This window comes from Phaseolus vulgaris, chromosome 10, assembly GCF_000499845.2.
Source record: "Phaseolus vulgaris cultivar G19833 chromosome 10, P. vulgaris v2.0, whole genome shotgun sequence".
Lineage (NCBI taxonomy): Eukaryota > Viridiplantae > Streptophyta > Magnoliopsida > Fabales > Fabaceae > Phaseolus > Phaseolus vulgaris.
In genome coordinates this window covers 1,824,172-1,846,313 of record NC_023750.2, presented here as the reverse complement: position 1 = coordinate 1,846,313, position 22,142 = coordinate 1,824,172, and the positions used below count along the sequence as shown (strand labels likewise).

At 34.2% G+C, this 22,142-nt stretch overlaps 1 protein-coding gene across 4 annotated transcripts in view; it reads right to left on the bottom strand.

Annotated features, from left to right (window-relative positions):
* LOC137818259 (sterol 3-beta-glucosyltransferase UGT80A2) overlaps window positions 1–22,142 on the bottom strand; it is a 34,352-nt gene that overhangs the window by 9,374 nt on the left and 2,836 nt on the right. For 2 of the 4 annotated variants that reach the window (XR_011082049.1, XM_068621559.1), the window contains exons 2-9: window positions 19,753–19,934; window positions 13,923–14,159; window positions 11,552–11,663; window positions 9,715–9,885; window positions 8,433–8,496; window positions 8,229–8,286; window positions 7,963–8,140; window positions 3,000–3,130 (exon numbers count right to left, since the gene is read on the bottom strand). Coding sequence is in view for 3 of the 4 variants with exons in the window: in XM_068621559.1 (XP_068477660.1) it covers window positions 3,000–3,130; window positions 7,963–8,140; window positions 8,229–8,286; window positions 8,433–8,496; window positions 9,715–9,885; window positions 11,552–11,663; window positions 13,923–14,159; window positions 19,753–19,934 (1,133 nt within the window). In the remaining variant the exon portion in view is untranslated. Of the gene's footprint in view, window positions 1–2,999; window positions 3,131–7,962; window positions 8,141–8,228; window positions 8,287–8,432; window positions 8,497–9,714; window positions 9,886–11,551; window positions 11,669–13,922; window positions 14,160–19,752; window positions 19,935–22,142 lie in introns of all 4 variants that reach the window. The other 2 variants (XM_068621561.1, XM_068621560.1) reach the window with 2 other exon arrangements.

The window sequence follows — 22,142 nt, the reverse complement described above, 5'->3', positions numbered from 1 at the left end:
GTGCATGGAATTGTCCAAAATCATGTGACTTGGTGCTTTATGAGTGCATACTTGGTTAAACACCTCCCAATGCCTTGCACTTACAACACAGTACCAAAATTATGTCAAACCAAAAGTTGCAACTTCACATTGTCATTAACAAACTCATGAAACCTTCTTCGCCTCCTACCATTAAAAACCTCCTTGCCATGGTTTTCCTAATGTTGTTCGCCTCCTACCTTTAAAAACCTCCTTGCCATGGTTTTCCTAATGTTGTCCATTTGGTGAGTGTCCTATCTTTCTAAAGCTTTGTGTTGTACATTTAGCTTAACTTTCTCTATTTGATTATGTAAACATGCTAACAGCTAGGCCTTTTGGAGGAAGGTCTTAACATATTGCTTTGCACAGTTCGTTCCGTTTAGTGCATATTTTCATAAGGCACACTTTGTGTGGGGGTTCACCAAGTAACAACTTTTTTGCCATCTACCCAACATGTGAAGCCTTTAAATTGCAATTGTGTTCGCTAATGTTTAGGAGTCATGTATTCTTTTCTTCATCATATAATATATATGATTGATGGCTTTGACATGTAATGGTCTAACATAAAAGATTATGCTTGCAAGCACAATCAATTATGTGTGCCTCACATAATCATGATTATGTCAAGGCACATAATAAATTATAATTATGTGTCTCACATAGTCATGATTATGTGCCTTAGCATAATTGATTATGTTGAGTCATATCCTATACCTCCTTATTTCTCTACAAAATATGAGAATTTTGTTATTTAAAATGACTACATGTCACAATCACATGGGATGCATCTATCCTTGGTCATGACTAATCTTACCAAAGAAAAAAATTAATTTGAATGAGCGTACAAATTTGACATATATTTTGGACACACTTTGATGTAGTGAAACTGGTGAATTCCTTTAAGAAAGTGTTCATGATGGATAGTACTCACAAAACTAACAGGTATAGGATGCCCTTACTTTAAATTGTTGTTGTAACCTCCATTAGGATGACCTTTTTCATTGCATTTCTCTTATTGGCATCTGAAAGTGAAAAGAACTTTGTGTGGGCCCTTGAAACACATAAATGGTTGTTTTTTAGAGTTGATTCCCCCCTAGGGTCTTAGTCAGTGATAGAAATATTGTTCAAATGAATGTAATAAAGATTTTGTTTCGATAAACTTTGAATCTTGTCACTTTCACATTAAAAATATTGTGAAAGCAAAGTGTAAAATGTCATTCAATCCAAGAGAGGAGTGAGATGAAGTCATGGATGCTTGGGGAAGTGTTATGATTTTCCCAAAAGTTGGAACATGTTTCTAGATTGGTCATTTCGGAACACATTTTCGGAATTCTCAATCCGCAACATTTATCTAGAATCACCAATCTGGGAGGTTTTCAAAATAACGAATTTGAAATGTTAAAAGAAACTATTCGCACCGGTAGTGTAGCGATAGCTATGAGGCGTCGATCAACATATTTTTTTCCTTTTTTGAAGGATTTGATAATTACAAAAGATTTTATTACTACAAATAGACTTGATGAAAATGTAAATGGTGTTAGATAGTTGGCTTTGGAAGAATGTAAGTGCATGCTTAAAAGTTGTTGCCCCTCTTATGGTGGTCCTTCGGTTGGTGGATTCGGATGCAAAACCCGCAATGGGACTCATATGAGGAGATGGATAGCACAAAAGAGAAGATTAAATGCAACTTTAATAATATCAAAAAAAAGGTAACATTTCTAAACTTTTTTCATTCTAAATTTAAGTACTAGTTTATGTAATTATTTCTAGTTATGAACCTATTTAGAAAATCATTGATCATAAATGGGATAATCAGCTTCAAAGGCCCTTGCATGCAATTGCCTATTACCTAAACCCCCACTTGCACTACGAACCAACTTTTAGAAATGATGATGATAATAGTGGGAAATGTTTGGGGATGGAACACTAGAATTAAAGAATTTTGTTGTTCGAGTTGTGAGTTTGACTTGTAGTTTTTCAAGTGAGAATAAGTGGAGCTCATTTGAAATGGTAATTCAATTTCAGGAAGTTATTTAAGGTTTTTAATTTTCTTGATTTGATTTATATATTTACTTAAGTTTCATATTTAAATATAGGTTCATACAAAAAGAAGAAATTGTTTGCATCCGAAAAAGATTAATGACTTGGTTTAAGTGATGAATAACTTGGAAGTTGAAATACAAACAAATTAGAAAAATTGTTGCTCTCACATTTGATGACATTGAGTCTGATGATGAATGGATAACTGAAGAATGAGGAAGAAGAATTTGAAGATGGTGATCATGATCTTAGGGACGATTTCATTAGAGGATTAGATGAATGATACTTATAAACTTGAGAACATTTGTGTTGTTTTAGTTATTTAATTATTATGTTATCACTTTGAGAACTAACATTTTGTTGGTGTATTATATGAACTTACTTATTTCAATATTGTGGAATTTGTATCCTGAATAGTTATGTTTTTTTTATTGAATTTTTATATAAAATAAACTCATATGAGTCTAAGATTCGAGTTTAAACCTCCCATGAGTCTTCATAGACTCTAGATTCTGATAACCTTGATTGTTATCAATTAAAGAATTTTTTTTTTTCCTTACATAGTTAAAGTCTTCCTTTATTGAAGATTAAGCATATAGTGATTTATTGTCAAGATATATATATACTACTAGTACAGAGTTAAATACCCATTCAATCATTCTTTATTTAACCAAATATTCAACTCCATTTATAATAACATTTGGTGATAATTTGTATTTCATATTTTGGTGTGATATATCTTCTGGAACCTTCACATAATCACTACTAGATGGAAGTTATAAACACTACTTTTCGAGCAATGACCTTCACATCAACAAAGATTCAATTATACACTTTAAAATTGCTAGGCTAAAGAGTTGATGCATACTTCCAACATTTACGTTTAGCATTCAAAAATATGTGAAAAGATAATTATATAATGAAAGGAAAAAAAGACTCACCAAGCTACCAAATCCAATGTAAATAGGATTGTCACCATCTCCAAGCCATTTTACAAGGGACTCGGGTGGTTCATAGTTTGACGCAAGATCAAGAAAGCAAAATCCTACTACATCAATTTTGGGTCCCCAATCTGTAAAGCGAAAAAAATTAGATTCTTTAAACAAGAATCAAGTAACAAAAGATAGTATAGGTGTATATTTTAAGATCCTTTTATTGATTAGACGAATGATAAATCAGAAAATAAATTATTGTGATAAATTATGGAAATAAGGTGCAAATATTTTAAAATTAGGAATATCTACATTGTATGTGTTATTAACATGTTTATTATTCACGTATCATATCTTTACTATTAGAAGATGCCATATCTACTTTACTTAGTGTATTGATTATGTTTTCTCAAATATAAATAAAGCACCTTTGCTATATAAAAAACACATGGGTTCAATTCAATGTTTCTTTATCTCTTATAATTTAGCAAGGTATGTAAAGCCTTTCTAAAAATAGTGTCGGCCCAATAGACTCACTATCTTAGAAGAAATTCTTTCTAGCAAACTATTCTACCATGCTCTCTAGCACTATTCTGGCATCATCACCAAAGACTTTCCGACGAGTTTTTGGCCAACCTACCTTTGCTCTGACAAGCATGAGGTTAGGATCATGTCAAGTTGATCTATCCTATCACACAATCATCAAAATGAACCACCCATTCGTGCACCCTTACGCATGTCATCTTTCTCAACTCCACAACTCCCACCAGTGTAGGATGGCACATGCAATAATGCCTAACAACTGGCCTACCAATTGTTCAAAAACACAAACTTGTCGCAGTGGTACTACCCAACCCTTCCCATCTGTTACTCTTGACTTTGTTCTTTATGTCCATAATTGCCCATTTAATTTACTTTTGTCAATAGATTGACCAAATCCTATTACATTATCTTCACATTCACTAAAAATAATATTACCTTGCAAAATTTAATATCAGGTATCATATGTCAGTCACATAGCCTTTACCATCCCTCTTTATCACTATCATGTGCATTTTAAATCTCTCTAATGATGATTCACGCATAATTAGGACATCCCAAGTTGACAAATTTGCAGAAGATGGTACCAAAGTTCAAACATATGTCAACTTTGAATTCTAAGAATGTCAGTTAGAGAAACATATTTTCTAGCCCTTTTCTAATAGATTAAACAAACAAGTTTTGTCTCCTTTTTCTTTAGTTCATTTTGATATTTGGGATCCTTCTCATACTATTACTCCTTATGGTTCTAAATATTTTGCTACCTTTATCGATAACTATTGTCGATGTAGTTGGATTTTATTAATGAAAAATCGATCCAAAGTGTTTTGTATTTCTAAGTGTTTTGTATTTCTAAAACTTTTTCTAATGAAATCAAAACACAATGTGATGCAAATTAGGCAAGATTACTAATGTTCGATACTCAACCACAGTGTATTGTTTATCGAACGGAGAAAATATTTCTTGGAAAAGCCATAAACAAAGTGTAGTTAATCGATCTAGAGCTAGAGCAGAATAACGAGCTATGGCTTTGCTTGGTTTATGCAACTTCATCAAAGTTATACTTTTGTGAGGTTTAGCAAGTAAAACTATATTCTGGTAACCAAGCATTTCTTCACATTGGCTCTAACCTAATGTTCCATAAGATGACTAACCATATGGAAGTTCCATGGTTAAAGTTATAAAGTTCCCTTTATTTTCACTTTGATAACATACAATTCACTTCATAATTGATGTGTAGTCACTTATATGGAGGCGCTTTCCATCTTTAAGCAAATACATCGAATAACTTTTCTTGCTGAATGCCATCTATTAAGGCCATTTCTTGCTTTATATCTATGTATTTGCTTAAAGATATATTGGAGGTGCTTTCCATCTTTAAGCAAATAAATCAATGGATAAATCGTAATTTAACTCCACCATTAAGGTTGTCTGAATTGTCTAGGTTGTTGAATTTCTCACTTTCACTAATTACCTCAACCAATTAGGCACCCTACATGTAATTTTTCCTCTGCTCCACAAAAGTGGTATTCTTGAGTGTAAGTATAGTCATATTATTGAGTTAGGACTTTCTCTCCTTTTTCAAGTGTCTCTTCTTCTCTCCTTTTAGGATCATGGCTTTTTGATAGTGTGGGATGCTTAGTGGAATATTTAAGCTTTGGTTCCTCCCCCCATTATTACTAGCTTTTGAGGGTGAGTCCCCCAAGTGCTTGGATACTTATCACTTGGCATCAAAGCTAGTTGTTGATGTCTTAGAAAGGGATAAAAGGTTTTGATAGATGAAGGATTTTATCCAAGAGAATTGAGTGAAGTGTCACCAAAGGAAATGTTGTAGAGTGAAACTCGTCGAGATGTAGGCTCTTAGGGGCAATGTTATGATAGAAACTAAACTTGGGTATCATGGGGTTCCATAAGTCCCATATTGAGTAGTATGGGATGCTCAATGGAATATTTAAGTGTGTTTCTCTCTTCATTTTATAGCGAGCTTTTATAGGGTGGGTTTTCCATGTGCTTGGGTACTTGTCAATTGGCATCAAAACTGGTTGACGATGTCTTGGAAAGGACTTCAAAGGTTTATGATCGGTGAAAAGTTCTCACCAACGAGGTAGTTCAGTGAAGTGTTGTAGATCGAAATTCGTTGAGACGTCAGTTCTTAAGGGGGAAATTGCGTATTATAGGATACGCAAATCCCACATTGGGTAGTATGGGATGCTTAGTGGAGTATTTAAGTGTTTGGTTCCCACCCGCTCTTAATTGCTAACTTTTGAGGTTGGGTTCCCCAAGTGCTTAGGTACTTGTCAATTGCCATCATAATTGGTTGTCGATGTCTCATAAAACAGCTACCTACGAAGGATTCTGACCTACAAGGGAGTTGAGTGAAGTGTCACTGAGTAGCGTGTTGTAGAGTGAAATTCGTCAAGATGTAGGAACTTAGGTGTCATGGGGTACCCAAGTCCCACATCAAGTAGTGTGGGATGCTTGGTGGAGTATTTAAGTGTTTGGTTATCCCCCCTTATTAGCTAGAGGGTGGGTTACCAATTTCTTTTTCTTATCGCATATCTCAAACAAACTTCCCTAAGCTGCCATTAAGCTTAGATGTTTCTTGGACTAAGTCATTTGAAAGCTTTTCATTTGTGCTTGTTTTCCATACCTTTGTCCACACCACTCACATAAGCTTGAATTAAGATCTCATGAGTATTCATTCTTTGGCTATTCCACCTTCTTCAAAGGTTGGAAATGTTTATCTTCTTCTCAGGAAATATACAAAACTAAATGATGTAAACCTTAGAAGGTTGGAAGGATCTTGATCACCTCAAAAGTGTTGGAGAAAAAGAAGCTTGAGGAAGCATGTAACCATGGTGATTTAAATTCGTTTTCCACCAAAAACCCATGAAAAACATGTAGATCAAGGATATTTTGCAAAGAAATTAAAAAATGGATTGAAACTTGCAAATGGACAAGAACATGCCACCTTCAATGAAGCATAAGTGCAAAAAGATTCACCACTTGAGAAAGCTTCTCAAGATAAGAACCAAAATAAAAGTAGAGAACTTTCAAAGTAAACTTACAAAGGAGAATTTCATTCAGTCTTCAAGGTGTGTTTACAAATGGAGGAGACTCCTTTTTAGAAGTAGGAATTCGTCCAAGGAATGGAAAGGCAACAAAAATTAGTTAATTTTTACCAATCAAGAGTTAACTCCACTATTCTTGATTAGCACATGATAATCCCTTGAAATTGGGGAGTGCACATGGCTAGTTCCTTGAATCTAGGGAGATGAAATGATTACGTTTGGAAAAGCAATGATGACTCTTGGAGAAGTCAGATGTGAGGCACCTAACTAGTCTCCAATGGACACAAGACTCTTGAAATGAAAGGGTCAATTGGAAGAGTCAAACTACCTCTTGTGCACTTGAAAGTGACATGTGGTAGTTTAGAAGCTCCAAAAGACACTTTAACTTCAAGAGTGCATGAATTTTGTCCAAGCTCTCTGTCAAATTCAAAACATGAGGTTCTAACTTCTCTCAAGTTCATCTAAAGACATGTCTTCTAATCTCCTCTTCCAAGGCTTGGAGTCTTCCTCTCGTTAGCCTTCCTTGGAATCTCATTTGTATTTCTTTTTCTTTATTCTTCTTTCCCATGCTTCTTGTCTTTATTCTTCTCCTTTTCTCTTCCTTCAACAAACTCTTTCTCATCCTTATTTACACCACTAAAGACTTCAAGAGAAACTAGATTCCACTTGAACTGTTTCCACCTTATTCTTCTCTAAGTCCCCATGTCCCTTCCATCCCCATCTCATGCCATCTCCCTCAAATCCATTATAGTGTCCCCATCAACTCATTCCTCACCAACATCTAACAACAATTCTGACCCTTTACCCAACCTCTCGACTTCCTCATCTAATGTCACCTCTCGTCCTAGAGGTACTAACATTTATCCCATGCAAACACATTATAAATCTGGTATTATGAAACCTCATTACACTCCCTTAATTCTGTGATAACATTAATGCAGTGCATCAATCACACAAGTGGGGTCCTTGATGCATGAATTAGACATGTGCAACTTTATATCTTTTTCTTCACGAAAGGTTCTGGCCTAGCAAATTGGAGTTCTGTATATTCCAGATGTTGACCAGTGGACTAATCTTTTTACCAGGACTGCCTCCTTCTCAATTTCAGTTTCTAAGGTTCAAACTCAATCTAACTGATAATTTATGTAAACAGAAGCTCATCACTTGTACAAACTGAATATAATAAATACAAAGTGTTCCTTTCTCTCTAACTTTTCTCTCAGCATTTCTTGTAATAGTCAGAAAGAAAACCATAACAACAAACACACAGATGCACAGAGCAGAAACTGTAACTATCAAGGGACTTAATATAACAATACTATAGAAAAAAAAATGTGAAGAGTGGGATCTAGAGCATCCACCTTTTGGTTTAGGAACAAGATGTGGACTCCATATATATGCATGTGGAATCTCAGTCTCAGAGCCTTGTGAGCCACTTAAATATGTGACTGGTCGTAGCTTCAACTTTTTCTTCCTAAGATCATTAATCATGTCCCGTATTCCAAGCCAAATTAAAGAGTCAACTATTTGATATGAAAGCTGAAGATAAATATGACCAATGTTTAGATAAACATGAAGCCTAAAATTAGGAGGGATTATAAGATACAGCAATCAAGAAAAAATTCACCCTGTAACCAGCCTGTTGCTTTACACGTGACAGAGGATGTGGAAATTCAGTAGTTGGCCTGGGAAGAAATGAGAAAGTACTCGCATAAAATGCAAAATTGAATCACCAAGAAAACTAAAAGAAACACAACCAATAGTTGAAGAACTAAAACAACAATAGAAGAGAACAAAATTCTAAAGATTACGAAAACAGGATGAAACTTACGTCCATGGCATTGTGAAAAAAATATGAATTGGAATGTTAAGTGCCTCTGCCACATGGGTATGCCCTAAAGATGTACCAATATTAATAGCATTGTACAAGATATTAATTAAAGAGTAATATTTGCTAATTTAGTTAGACAAGCAGAAACAAAGGATCAAGTAGCAAGAAAGGAGAAAGAAAGACAACATTATCAAAAGGAGTAACCCAAAATTGAGAGCGAATGGAAAATATTATGACAACATACAAAAGCTAGTATTCCTTTCATGTATAGCTTCTCTTGTAATGTACATGAAGAAATGCATTCTTAATTTCAACAGAGATGAACGGTTGATGGCAGCCATGGCTAGAAATTGCTAGATATTAAAACATACTGCTAAGAAGATATTCTGATACTAACAGTCTATCCTAGGCGGTACAGGAACCAATGCGATATAAGGGGCAATTCATTACTGGAACCAACAAAGACAGGCCAAAGTCAACCAACAAAGAAAATGAAAAAAAAAACATCATGTGGTCCGACAATATATTTAGATTGGAAGATTGTTTTCTAGCAATTATGAAAAAATGTATTAAGGATTTTTCAGAATTAATATATCATTTGGTTTTTCCTTCCTTGGTTTTCTATAAAACCATAAATTAGGTATCAACAACCCTCTTACTAACTATAAATGTTGTTAGTTGTCTATTCCTGGGACATTGGGAAATTAGCTACTCCTGACAACAGCCCACAAGTGTAATCCTCTGTGTTGCCCCTATTTATCCAAGCATAGACCTTGATACGAGGTTGATGCTTATCAAATGCTAAACCACAACATTTGTCTTTCAAGTTTGGGAAGACAAAATGAAAAGAAAAAAAAAACTATGGTATGTCCAACTAAGCTTAAGGGAAAGTTCATAAACCTAAGCCAAAGGTTAATAAATAACTAAGTAATACAAAGAAGGGTTTGCTCTTTATTATGAACTATCTATAGCTTAGAGGCTAATTTGATATTGTTTTCCCAACGATGAATTTGATTTCCCAAATCTATGATCATAGAGCCCTTCCATGAGCTAGATAACTTAGCAAAGGACATTAGGGATATTGTGCCAAATGAGCATCCACCTTTATAGTTCACACAGATCATAAACTAACTTTTTCAGGCTTGCTTATGTATGCTAACAAAAACACTAATCCAACATTATTTCATAATTTAGAAACTCATCATATTCACTAGATGGTAAAATATAGATGCACAAATTCAGTTAACCATATTACCCACATGTAACTAACAAGAAAGCATACCATATGCAGGGGGATTGGCAATGATTGCTTCTGCTTTAAAGGGGACACCAGAATCAATATCAGGTTCTTTACAAGCAGGAAGCAGAGAATTAATGATTTCTTTCATTTGATTTCGCTGAATAGGTATCTCGGAAGGTCCCGATGGCAGAAAGCCCTTGTTTTTAACCATATCTGCTCCAGAAAGAATTCAAAAGTAAAAATATAGAAATAGCTGTAAAGGGGAGAAGTTTATTAGTCTTAAATATTTATTAGTCCCTCAAATCTGGTACAAGTTTGTTTTTGGTCCTTCAAGTTCAATATTGATCATTTCCCTATAATTTCCACAAAAGAAACATTTTAGTCCCTTTGTCCCTACATCTTCGACATAAACAAGATGAAGTTTGTACTCACTTAAATACTTTATTTTAACTATATCTCTAGGCAGGTGGGATCTTCAACAATTTAGGTAGACAAATTCCTTTTAAAATATTCATTTCTAGTCAAATAAAGAAAATCTTTATGGTATTTGGGATAGAAGGACTAAAACAAACTGATGGGTTCATTGTTGGGCTTATTGGGCCGGCAGTTAGGAGCAAACAAATAAAGAAGAAAAGTGGTAAGCAGGTGTGAAATAAAAAACAGAAGGTAAGTGACTAGTGAAAAGAGAGATGAAAAGAATTATACATAGAGGAAAGGTATGGTCTAGAGGGGGATGAAGGAATTAGTTAGAAGGAATATTTGGTGGAGATGAGAAAAGAAGTGGTTCTTATTCAGAAAAGGGTTCAATAATCTCTATTATTTGTTTGTCTTTTATTGTTCATTTTGTACCAAAGCTTAACACCATGATGTATTTTTAATGTAGTATCGTCAATATCTTTCTTTTGTTTTATTACTTTTACTTCGGTTCCTATCATAGACATTTTTCAAATTATAAGGACTAAAAAGGATCATTTTGAATATGGGAGACCTGAAAAGTTATCCTAAATTTGAGGGACTAAAATCATATTTAGACCTATTTATCATGAATAATTAGGTTGCAATCATAAATATTGTTGAAAGGATAGTAACAGAAACAAGTCCCAAATGATCGTATCCCTCTGATAACATGTTGAAAAGAGAGAAACCAATAAGGAATATATGAATTCGGTGTCTTGGGTACACACATGAGTATTCTTATTTATAATGAAGGATACAATACTAAGAAGAAAATCATTACATAATAATGGGAAATATTTGGCAAGTTATTTCCTAATCAACTTATATCATATCTCCCTATCTAATGTAATCAGAACATATCTTTAACATCATCAACTTATATCTCTAACAAATACGAAGGGGATTAATCAAATCCCTAATTTACAATAACTAGCATCTACAAATATTAACTTGTGTAAAACATGTTATTCAACAACAAAAATCAATTCTTGAATCAGGCCTGAAAGGGCACACCCATTCGCACAAATGCAACATCCATGCCAAAAAAATAATAAAAATTCAAAACAAGCTTGTATATCAAAATACACCAAAACCAACATAACAAAGTAGCACATTAACAAGTCAATGATTTAAGAGTCAAGTGTTTCAGCATTGAATAACTTCCAATTATTGTCAATCACTTGATTATCAAAAATGATAAATGACTAGTTTAAGAGAAAAACTTATTGATTTGACTAGCCACTTGAGTATTAATTATTTCTAAACTAAAAAATATATATTTTCATTGAAAATTCTTCTATCAAATTGCCAAATAAAAAAAAAACCACATTAGAAAGGAACGTGGGACGGAAGAAATTAAGAATATCATGCACCCAGCCAGTCAGTAGAAGAAGAAATTAGTACATGGGTATAGAGTACATACAACCAGCCAGAACTTTTGGATCACCACCTAATGGATAAAACTCCAACCCAGCTGTCAAAACAAACTCCTTAAAATTTGAATGGGTTGCTAATCTAACTCGGTGGCCATAGTCCTGCACTTAAATAAAGAATTAAAAAGCAATCAATTTGAATATGTAAATAACATAAATACAAATTATTCACTTCATATATTTTCCTCATTAAACTAATACGGGTAGGAATTCAATGATAATATTTTCACCAGAAAATAGAAAATTCCAATTAGTAAATAGAAATGTGAAGACAAAAGAACAAAATATACAGCATAAATATACCAGCCACATACATCAGAGCCAAGTGAAAGAGCAGTGCCAAAACATGGATTATGTATTTGAAATATTTCCTTTCTCTTGGCTTTTTTTTGGTTGAGCCATAAATAGTAATAAAGTGACTCTATGAAACAATCATTTGCCACCTATTAAGATCTTAAAAGAAGAGGGAGAGAGAGAGAAGAAAGAGAAACAGAAAAGAGGCAACTTTTATTGTAAAACACCTAATTACAACAGTCCTCTTTATATATGTGTATATATATTGAGAGAGAGCGAGAGAGCTGAAAAGGCGCAGCTGATGAACAACTACCAAAAAACAAACTACACAACAAGCTTAAAACAACAGTCACCTCCCAGCTAAACTCAAGGTGGGTTTGTCCCTAATAAACATGAAACCAGAAGGGGATAGGGGTTTGATAAGAACAACAGCCCAATGCACTTGGGCTAAAATATGTTGAGCATAGAGACATTTGGATAGAACCTTTATACGTAGAATAAAGAGACTGATTTCCATATGCTTGGTTCTGGCATGCAGAACAGGATTGCAAGCTAGAGTCATCACACTCTAATTATCACAATAGATGGCAAGACGACCACGTGATATGCTAAGTTCTTTAAGAAGAGTTTGAATCCATAGAATTTCGGCAGCTATTTGAGCAAGACTACGATACTATGCCTCTGTACTAGACCTTACCACGAGTTTGTTTCCAAGGCCACCACCAAATGAGATTTGGTCCAAGAATGGAAGCACCAACTATCGATCATCAGGATCAGCAACCCAATTTGCATCAAAGAAAGCTTGATGAAGAAAGGGAGAGACATAGGTCATAGGAGTAAGATGAATATCATGTAGAGGAGTCCCCTTAACATATCAAAGAATCCTTTTTACAACGGTCCAATGAGATTCAACAAGTTGAGCTATACATTGAGACACTTTGTTCATAGCATTGCTTATTTTGAGATGAGTGAAAACAGCATCCTAAAGAGCACCAACCACAGATGTATATGAAGTGCATCTCGACAAAATTGTAATATTCTATGATAATTTGCAATTAAAGGCCATAGGGGAAGAAATAGAACTAGCTTCAAACATTGGATCAATGAAGAAGATCACAAAGATATTTGCTTTGGGTTAAAATAAAATGGACTTTAAGCATAATTTAACCTCACAAAAGATGTTTGTAAGGTGAGGTTTGCACTCATTTATATACTATAATTCGATCATATCTTTAGTTGATGTGAGATCTCCAATACATTCTCACGTTGAAAACTCCCAAGAGTGGAACCAAACATTTCGGGAGTCGCTAGGTACAATAGATCCAACAAACCTAGCTAGACTAGGCTCTGATACCAACTTAAAATATGCTAGGAAATAAAGAATTGTTCATTTATATACTAACATCTCTATTGGTAATAATCAAAACCTTTAAATTAAGAAAATAAAAATATGTTGAAATGAATAAGATTCTGAAGATACATTTTACTAGGGAGATATTGAGAATACTTTTATCCTAATTATTTGTTATTTACAACAAGAACCATCCTAAAGAGTTTTGCCTTCTACTCCCAAGATATAATCAACCTAACCTAGCTAATTAAGAGTGAAGGCATAATTAATTTGATCGATAATCCTTTGAGCAAGACTAGAAGAGTTACCTGTTATTATTATATCATTAACAAAAACTGAAAATCAAATTTATTGTATTCCTATTTATACAAGAATATTGGGCAAGGACCTGAGCATACCACCCCAATCAATTTGAATTGTAACATGCAAAACTACAACAGTTCTCTAGATAAACAACTACCAAAAGAACAAAGTACACGACAAACTTAATACAGCACTCACACCATCTTAACAAGGGCAGCAAATCTCCTCGTGTGCATGAATGGTTCTAATTTCTAACCAATACACAAGAAACAGAAAACATAATAAAATGTCTTTATAGATACAATCATTCACCTACCTTAACAAAAATGCAATAAATCTCCACATGTGCCTATTTGTATGCATTATTGAAGCAGGAAAAGAGAAAATTAGGACATAAGAATATGCCTCTATACCTGCAAGCGTTTGCCTATTGCAATAAATGGTTGCACATCTCCTCGTGTACCAACTATAAGCATGACTATATTCAATGGTGGGATGTAATGAAAGTCTGTTGCATCATGTGAATCATCAACAACATGATTTACTTCTTTGGATTGAGCAACAATTGTCTCAGGTTCAACATCTACAGGAACTTCAAATTCTACAGTTCCATCATCCTTGACAGTAGCTATTCTGTTCAACAATTTAAGCTGCACAGTTGTAAAAATCAACTGATGTACCAGTCATACACGATTAAAAACAAAAATAAAGATAATGATGATAATAATGTTAAGAAAGTCAACCTTGTCTATATTTAGGTTCTGTAACTGTTACTCATAATTACATTGTGTAGAGAGAAACAGTATAGTCATTTGTTATGGAATCCCCTTGTGTATATTACATGGCAGAGAGACACAGACACGCGCATATATATAATATGTAGCATAGCCTTGCATAGAGATGGGACTGAGGCCCATGCATAAGATACATTTAACACACTCAAACGGGAGCATATAAATCATATGCACCAAACTTGTTACACACAATCAATTCTAGGATCTGTTACGAGGGCAAAATCGTCATTACATAGTCACATGGGAATGATGAAGTGGTGAGAGAAGAACATGGAAAAACCATTGGAGGGCCATGGAGGGCAGAGGATGAGGAAGACAAGGTTAACAGAAAAAGTGAGTGCACATGGAGGGCCAATCAAACATTAAGGGATTGTGTGGTGAATGAGATCTTTATATAAGAATTAGAGAAAAGGAGAGAGGAGGGGAATTCTATAGAATCTTATGTTCTCTCTGGCCCTTCACGGACATCTTTTACTTTCTTCTTTGTATTTTGTTTCACCCATACAGTCTTCTTTCTTTCCATTATGTAAGACATCCAATAATTAAATACTTAAAATACAATACAGAGGTATTTCAATAATTCTTGTTTTATATGCACTTCTAAGTTTCTATTAACGTGAGGCTCATAGATTTGGTGCTTTCAAGTTGAGTGGCATTACTCTTACCATGAGCTCAGCATATCACCCTCAAAGTGATGGACAATCAAAGGCCCTCAATGCATATTTAGAGATGTATTTGACATGTTTCATGGTGAATAATCCAAGGGAATGGAGTAAGTTACTTCCATGGGCTGAATTTTGGTACAATAGTTCCTTCGATTCTAGCATTGGCATGACTCCCTTTCGAGTTGTGTATGTTAGAGATCCCCCGACTACTGCCAACTATCAATTGGAATACACTAATCCACCTTCCCAAAAAGAGTTATTACAGTAATGAGATCTCACCATCACTCAACTAAAAACTCATTTGAGTAAGGCACAACATCGAATGAAGAAATTTGTTGATAAAAAAAGTATACAGTGGAGTTTGAAGTAGCTGAATTAGTGTTGATCAAATATAACTATACAAACAGCATTTTGGGACTCCTAGAACTTTTGAGAAATTACATGGGAAAAACTATCTATCTTGGTCTGCCTCAGTTAAACTTCGGTTCCTTGGCCTAGGTTTTCATGATTATTTAGAAGAGTATGAGAGTAGAGTACCACCAAATCAAGTTCAATAGTAGGAAAAAAAACATTGATGTTCAACTTTGTGCTCTACTTTGGCAATCAGTAAAGCTCAATATTTTTAGCACTCTTAGGTCATTCAAAACCTTTAATTCTTTTTGGAAAAAGGCCCAAAATATTTTTGCAAATGATATCAGACACCTCTACAATTCTGCTAATCAATTGGCTTCTCTCAAGCAATCTGATAATGATATGATGTCTTTTATTGTTGAAACTCAATTTGCAACTAAGGAATTAAAGATATTCTTGGAAATTGACTCATTAGATAAGATAAAAGAGAAGTTGGATAAGTTTTATATTATTATGATCCTCTATGCACTAAAGCCAGATTTTGATCATGTTAGACATCAAATTTTAATTGGTCTGAAAGTTCTTTTTATGGAAAACCTGACAACAAGACTCCTTCGTGTTCAATTATTAAGAGTAGAAATATTCAGAAAATTGTTGAGTCTTCTACCATGATTTCTATTCATGGAAAAGGAGGTCATGCCACTAGAGGAGGGCATGGTGGTAAAGGGTGTCCTCAATGCCCATATTGTAAAAGAATGGGTCACACCAAAACAGTTGTTACTCTTTACATGGCTTTCTTGACAAGAAAGAAGAAAGCCAATATTTCCAAATTTGCAGTTTTTTAGCCAAAGTTCTCTAATAAAAAATATCAGGAATATTTGAGGTTGCAATCTAACAACCTAGCACAATCATCTACAACTCCCAATATTTCACAATCCATGAAAAGTCAAAATCCATGAATAATTGACTTAGGTGCCTCTGGTCATATTTCTAGTAATACCTCTTGGTTTTTTTCTCTCTCCTTTCCTAAAACACCTCATTTCATAACCCTTGCAAACGGATCTAAAGTAGCTTCCTAAGAAATTGGTCAAGTTTCCCTCAATTTGTTCTTTTTGTTTCTGCTTATCCCTTTAATCTCAGTCCTTTAAGTCAATTAACCAAATCATTGAATTGTTCAGTTATCTTTGATGCCCACTCTTCATATACAAGAATGTGGTAGGGTCAACTGATTGGCGAAGGACATGATTAGGAAAACTTATTAGGTCTACTTTTCCTAAACATTCTGAATTTAAATATAACTAGTTTTTCCTATCATCCATTCTAATAATTGGGGGCCAAGTCGTGTTTCATCTTATGGTTTTAGATATTTTGTTACTTTAATTGACGAGTTTTTTAAATGCACTCGAATGTATCTAATCAAAGATCATTCTAAATTATTTTTTCTATTCTTATGTCTTTCCTTAATAAAATCATAAATCAATTTCGAAAAGTAATCACAAAGCAATAATGGCAAAGAATGTTTTTCGTATGATTTCTCTAAACTCTTGAGCTCACATGGCATTTTGCATCAGTCTACTTGTACTTACACAGTTATCCTAACTACCTGTTTACTCAATAACAAAATGTTTTCTTCATCACTTGACCATATGTTCCCTACTACATTTTATTTTCAAATGAACCTCTATTTCATATTTCTCCATGTGTTTTTGATTGTATAAGTTTTGTTAGATATTATTAGATATAATTAGATATTATGAAATATTATAGATATTGTTAGATATTTCATATTTATGTAATGGGTTTTTTTTCCTTTAATAAACATAACCCTATGTGTTCACTATACACAAGGGATTTACCCTATTCTTTGTTTTCCTTTAATATGGTATCTAGAGCATAAGGTTAGGGTTTAGGGTTCAATTTTTATTGGTGAACCCATCACTGGCATTTTCCAGCCACCGTCCCACTGCCTCGCCGGAGCCGCCACTGCCTTGCCGGAGCCGCTGTCGGAATCTCGTTGGAGCCTCCGCCGGAGACGCTGTCGGAGCCTTCATCTTTGTTGCTGCCGCCAATTAACCGGTGACTGGATTTGTCCTTGTCTTCTATGGCTTCTTCCGCTTCCGCTGCCGCTACCACTGTGGCTTCTTCCGCAGTCATTATGTCTGATCCATCTATTTATACTAATTACATCAATGTTCATCTTTCCATTGACAAATTGGATGGAACCAATTATGACACTTGGGCATCAGATATTAAATTATGGCTTAAGAGTCAAGGTTATGTTGATCATCTTACTCATCCTACTGTTGTTGAAAATAGGTTTCCCGTTGGTTCAAAATTGATGTTCAATTATGCATTGTTATCAAATCTACCATTCACTCATCTTTAAAACAAATTTTTCGTACCTATGAGACATGTTCAGAAGTTTGGGAACAAGCAAAATTATTATACACCAATGATACTCAACGCCTTTATGGTATGTGTCAAAATCTTCTCCCAATTGTTGCTCCAAAAGGTCTTGATGGTACAATGGCGGAATATTTGGGTAAACTTCATGCTCTTCTTCATGATTTTAATGAGTTATTACCTCCTGCCCCCACTCCTTCTCAAGAACTATAACAAAGATCCAAGTTTTTCATGTTATTGGATTTACATGGTCTTCCTGATGATTATTCTCACATTCGTGATCAAATTTTGGGATCTCCTATCGTATCCAATTTTACTTCCACTTGTTCTACCCTTTTGCGCGTCCCAGGTAAACACACCACTGATATAACGTCTCATGTTGATGACTCTTCTGCTTTAGTCTCTCAGCATAGTGATCGTACTCGCCCTCACAAGCCGGGCAAAGAGCGTCACAAGTGTGACCATTGTGGCAAACTTGGCCACAAAATTGACAGATGTTATGCCTTACATGGTCGTCCTCCTAAATTTGTTGGGGTTGCTCAAACTGCCCCTGTGCAACCTTCTACCATGGACCATACTTCAATTGATACCCTAGGCCAGCCTGCTATTTTCAATGAATTTCTTAAATGGTATGAGGATTGTCAGAACCCTAATTCCACGGCTTCTGTTGCACATTCAGGTACATCTTTTGTTGGTCTCACTCACTCCACTTCCCTTGGCCCTTGGGTTCTAGATTCAGGTGCCACTGTTCTAGATTAGTTGGAAAATTGAACTATCTCAGTGTTATTCGTCCTGATATTTCCTTTCCAGTCAGTGTGATGAGTCAATTTCTTAATTCTCCATGTGAAGATCATTGGAATGCAGTCATTCGTATAGTGAAGTACATTAAAGACTCTCCTGGAAAAGGTTTGTTATATGGTCATAATAACCATACTAAAGTCGTTTGTTATTCAGATGTTGATTGGGCAGGATCTCCATCTGATAGAAGATCAACTTCTGGTTATTGTGTCTCCATTAGTGATAACTTGATCTCTTGGAAGAGCGAGAAACAAAGTGTTGTGGCAAGATCTAGTGCAGAAGCATAATATAGAGCTATGGCCTCGGCTACTTGTGAGCTTATTTGGCTTAAACAGTTACTTAAAGAATTGCAATTTGGAGAGGTTACTCAAATGACACTTATATGTGATAATCAGGTTGCTCTTCATATTAGCTCAAATCCAGTTTTTCATGAAAGGACAAAACATATTGAGATTGATTGTCATTTCATTGGAGAAAATATTATATCGGGAGATATCAAGACTGAGTTTGTTAATTCAAATAATCAATTAGCATATATTTTTACTAAACCCTTACGAGGGCCTAGGATTGATTATATTTGTAACAATCTGGGTACATATGATCTATATGCACCAGCTTGAGGGACAGTGTTAGATATTATTAGATATTATTAGATATTATTAGATATTATTAGATATTATTAGATATTATTAGATATTATTAGATATTATTAGATATAATTAGATATTATGAGATATTATAGATATTGTTAGATATCTCATATTTATGTAATGGGCTTAGCCCATATGTTTCTTTTCCTATATAAACATAACCCTATGTGTTCAATATACACAAGGGATTTACCCTATTCTTCCTTTTTCTTTAATATGTTGTATCTAGTTTATAGATATGACCTTTCATATTCTCTTATCTTTCCTCTCATTCATTTTATTTGAGATCTCCAATGTCATTATAAATGAGATTGTAAGAAAGGGAATTCACTCTCTCAAATTCATTCTCTATTGTCTTCTTTTTTTCTCAAGTCGAACAAACAAAGAAAAGTAATCCTAATTTTTTGGTTTACACATTTCCATATTAGTAGATATCAAATCACATCTTTAAAAAAATCATCAATTTTTCTAGTTTTATTTTTCTTACCAAATCCCCTATCCAAACAATGCATAAGAATTTACCAAAATGTATGAAAAATTTATCAAGTATTTGGTAAAAGGGACAAAAACACAACAATATACCTTCTCCTGGACAGGAATTTTGTTATCAAAAATTTGAGCTGCATCTTCAGGACTCAAGTGTCTAATCCTCTCTGTCTTTGACCTTTCAATCCTAAACTTACTTGAACTTGACTCTAATTTATCTCCATGTGATATGTCTATTGGCATCGTGGCCACTTTAGACAACGCCTTGCCAGGAATGTCTGAATAAGGAGCAAAAATAAGAACATTTACACATATAGTTCCAAGATGAGCATAAAATTAAACAAAACGTTCTAGAATAGAAAATAAAAGGAAAAGACTTCCAAAAGAAATTCAAGAGATGTATCAAGTATGATATCACAATGCTAAGAGCTCCTTGGCACAATCAACTTTACGCAATCAAGAAGGTTTCTTTGTTGAAAATATAAAGGCATTGACAATCTTTTCTACTTACTGGGTTTTCTTGTATCTCTAGTTTCCACTTTTCTTTGGTTTTTCTAGGAGGATAACTTTCCTATTTAAATATTTTGTACATTTTTCTTTCTCTATTCTAAAGATTTTTTTCTTGTGTAGATACAAAGTGAAAACATGATAAAATGAATCAGTATAGTAACAATTATCAAGTTTCTGGTTAATCTCATTCTTTAAACCCAAGATCATACATTATATCCTTAAATATAATTTATTAATTTTTTATGTTTATTTTTCACATTATTTGCACAAACTTCATGTATATCAAGATATCAAACTTATTGTTGAAAGAAAGAATTACTTAAAAAGGTACCTTGTCGGTGCAAATGTAATGATATAAGTGAAGGTGAAGTTTGCAATTTTTGTAGACTGAAGAGAAGGTTTTGATGATGTTGACAAGTGCAAAGAAGATGTGGGAGACTCTAGCCTTATCATATAATCCAAAGAGGTCAAGAGAAACAAGCTTACTATGTCTAGACACAAATACGACATGTTCACCATGGACGAATGAGAGCTCCAATCCATGATTGCTAGGCTGCAGACTATTCTTAATAGTTTGAGATCTCTTGGAACCAATATGAGATTAATGATAAAGTGTTGAGGACCCTTCCCCCTCGCCTAGGAAATTGCTCCAAGAACGTCTAAAGACCTGGAAGACATGCCCATGAAAGAACTGGTAGGTATTCTTCTATTTTGATAAACAAGTTTTGCAGAGTGATGCCAAGATGGTTAGTGAAAGATCTTGCATTCAAGACTTCACACAAAGAGAAAAGGATAGTGTCTGATAGTTTGTAAATAAGTAGATAATACATTAGACAGTTCAAACAAAGGCAATGATGAGTTATTCTTCCTCACCGACAAATTTAAGAAGATGGAGAAGAAGAATGGGAAAATATTCAAGCACATATAGACCACAAGGAGAAGGTCATTTGTTATAAGTGTAAAAACCTGGACATTACAAGTTAGAATGTCCATATCTTGAGGACAAGGAAGGGGAGAAGGAGAAAGAGAAGAAGAAGAAAAAAAAAGGCAATTCAAAGAAGGATGAATGTCTAGCTAGGAGGATTTAGATTCTTCTAACTTAAAATTTGACTAGCAAATCCAAATTGGTCTCATGGCAGGTACCTCTGCATCAGAAGAGTTTGATTAAGAAATAGATTTCTTGGATATATATTCGGCTAGAGAAACTCATAAGATATTATTATTAGTCTTACTAAGCTTATGATAGTGTTTGCGTGCATGAAGTTCTTTTGAGTGCGTATACACAAGCCTAAACACCTGAGAGTTGGAAAGGTTTTCTAGTGTAAACTGTATCACTTTATTCATTTCATGATTTTCAGCTACCTTCTTGTTAGATAAATCTTAAGGAATTTCATTCACATCTTTCTTGATTCCTTACTTTTTTTAAAAATGTTTTTACTAATTCTATGATCTCTAAAGATCAAATTGGTAGTGAAGATTTCTTGTTTGATTATGTAAAAAAAGGAGAAATAGAAGCATCTCGCAATGTGCAGCGTCTTGTAGCATTAACTGCTTATTGTTGGTGTTTGAATTGATTATTGTTGTGTTTGAATAAGTGTTTTTTTTTCATCTTAAAAAGGGGGAGATTGTTGAGACCTTGGACGATTTGTTTAGACGGTTTATTAAGCCTCGAGATGATCTATTGAACCACTAGATGGATTAATGATCAAAATATTATATGTAGAGTTTATGTTCTTATGTTTTGATGTGAACAAAAACTAACACAAGATTTCGTTGAGACCTTGGACAGTCTAAGAACCTATAGACGGTATGTTGAAACACTAGACGATCTATGACCCACTAAATGATCTGATGACTAAAAGATCATATGAGGAATTGTGTTTTGAGGATATCAAAAACAACTAGAATCGTTTATCTGGTTCTAACAAGGATTTGTATAGCTGCAATATACAGTAGACTTTCTAAGCGTCTTCTTC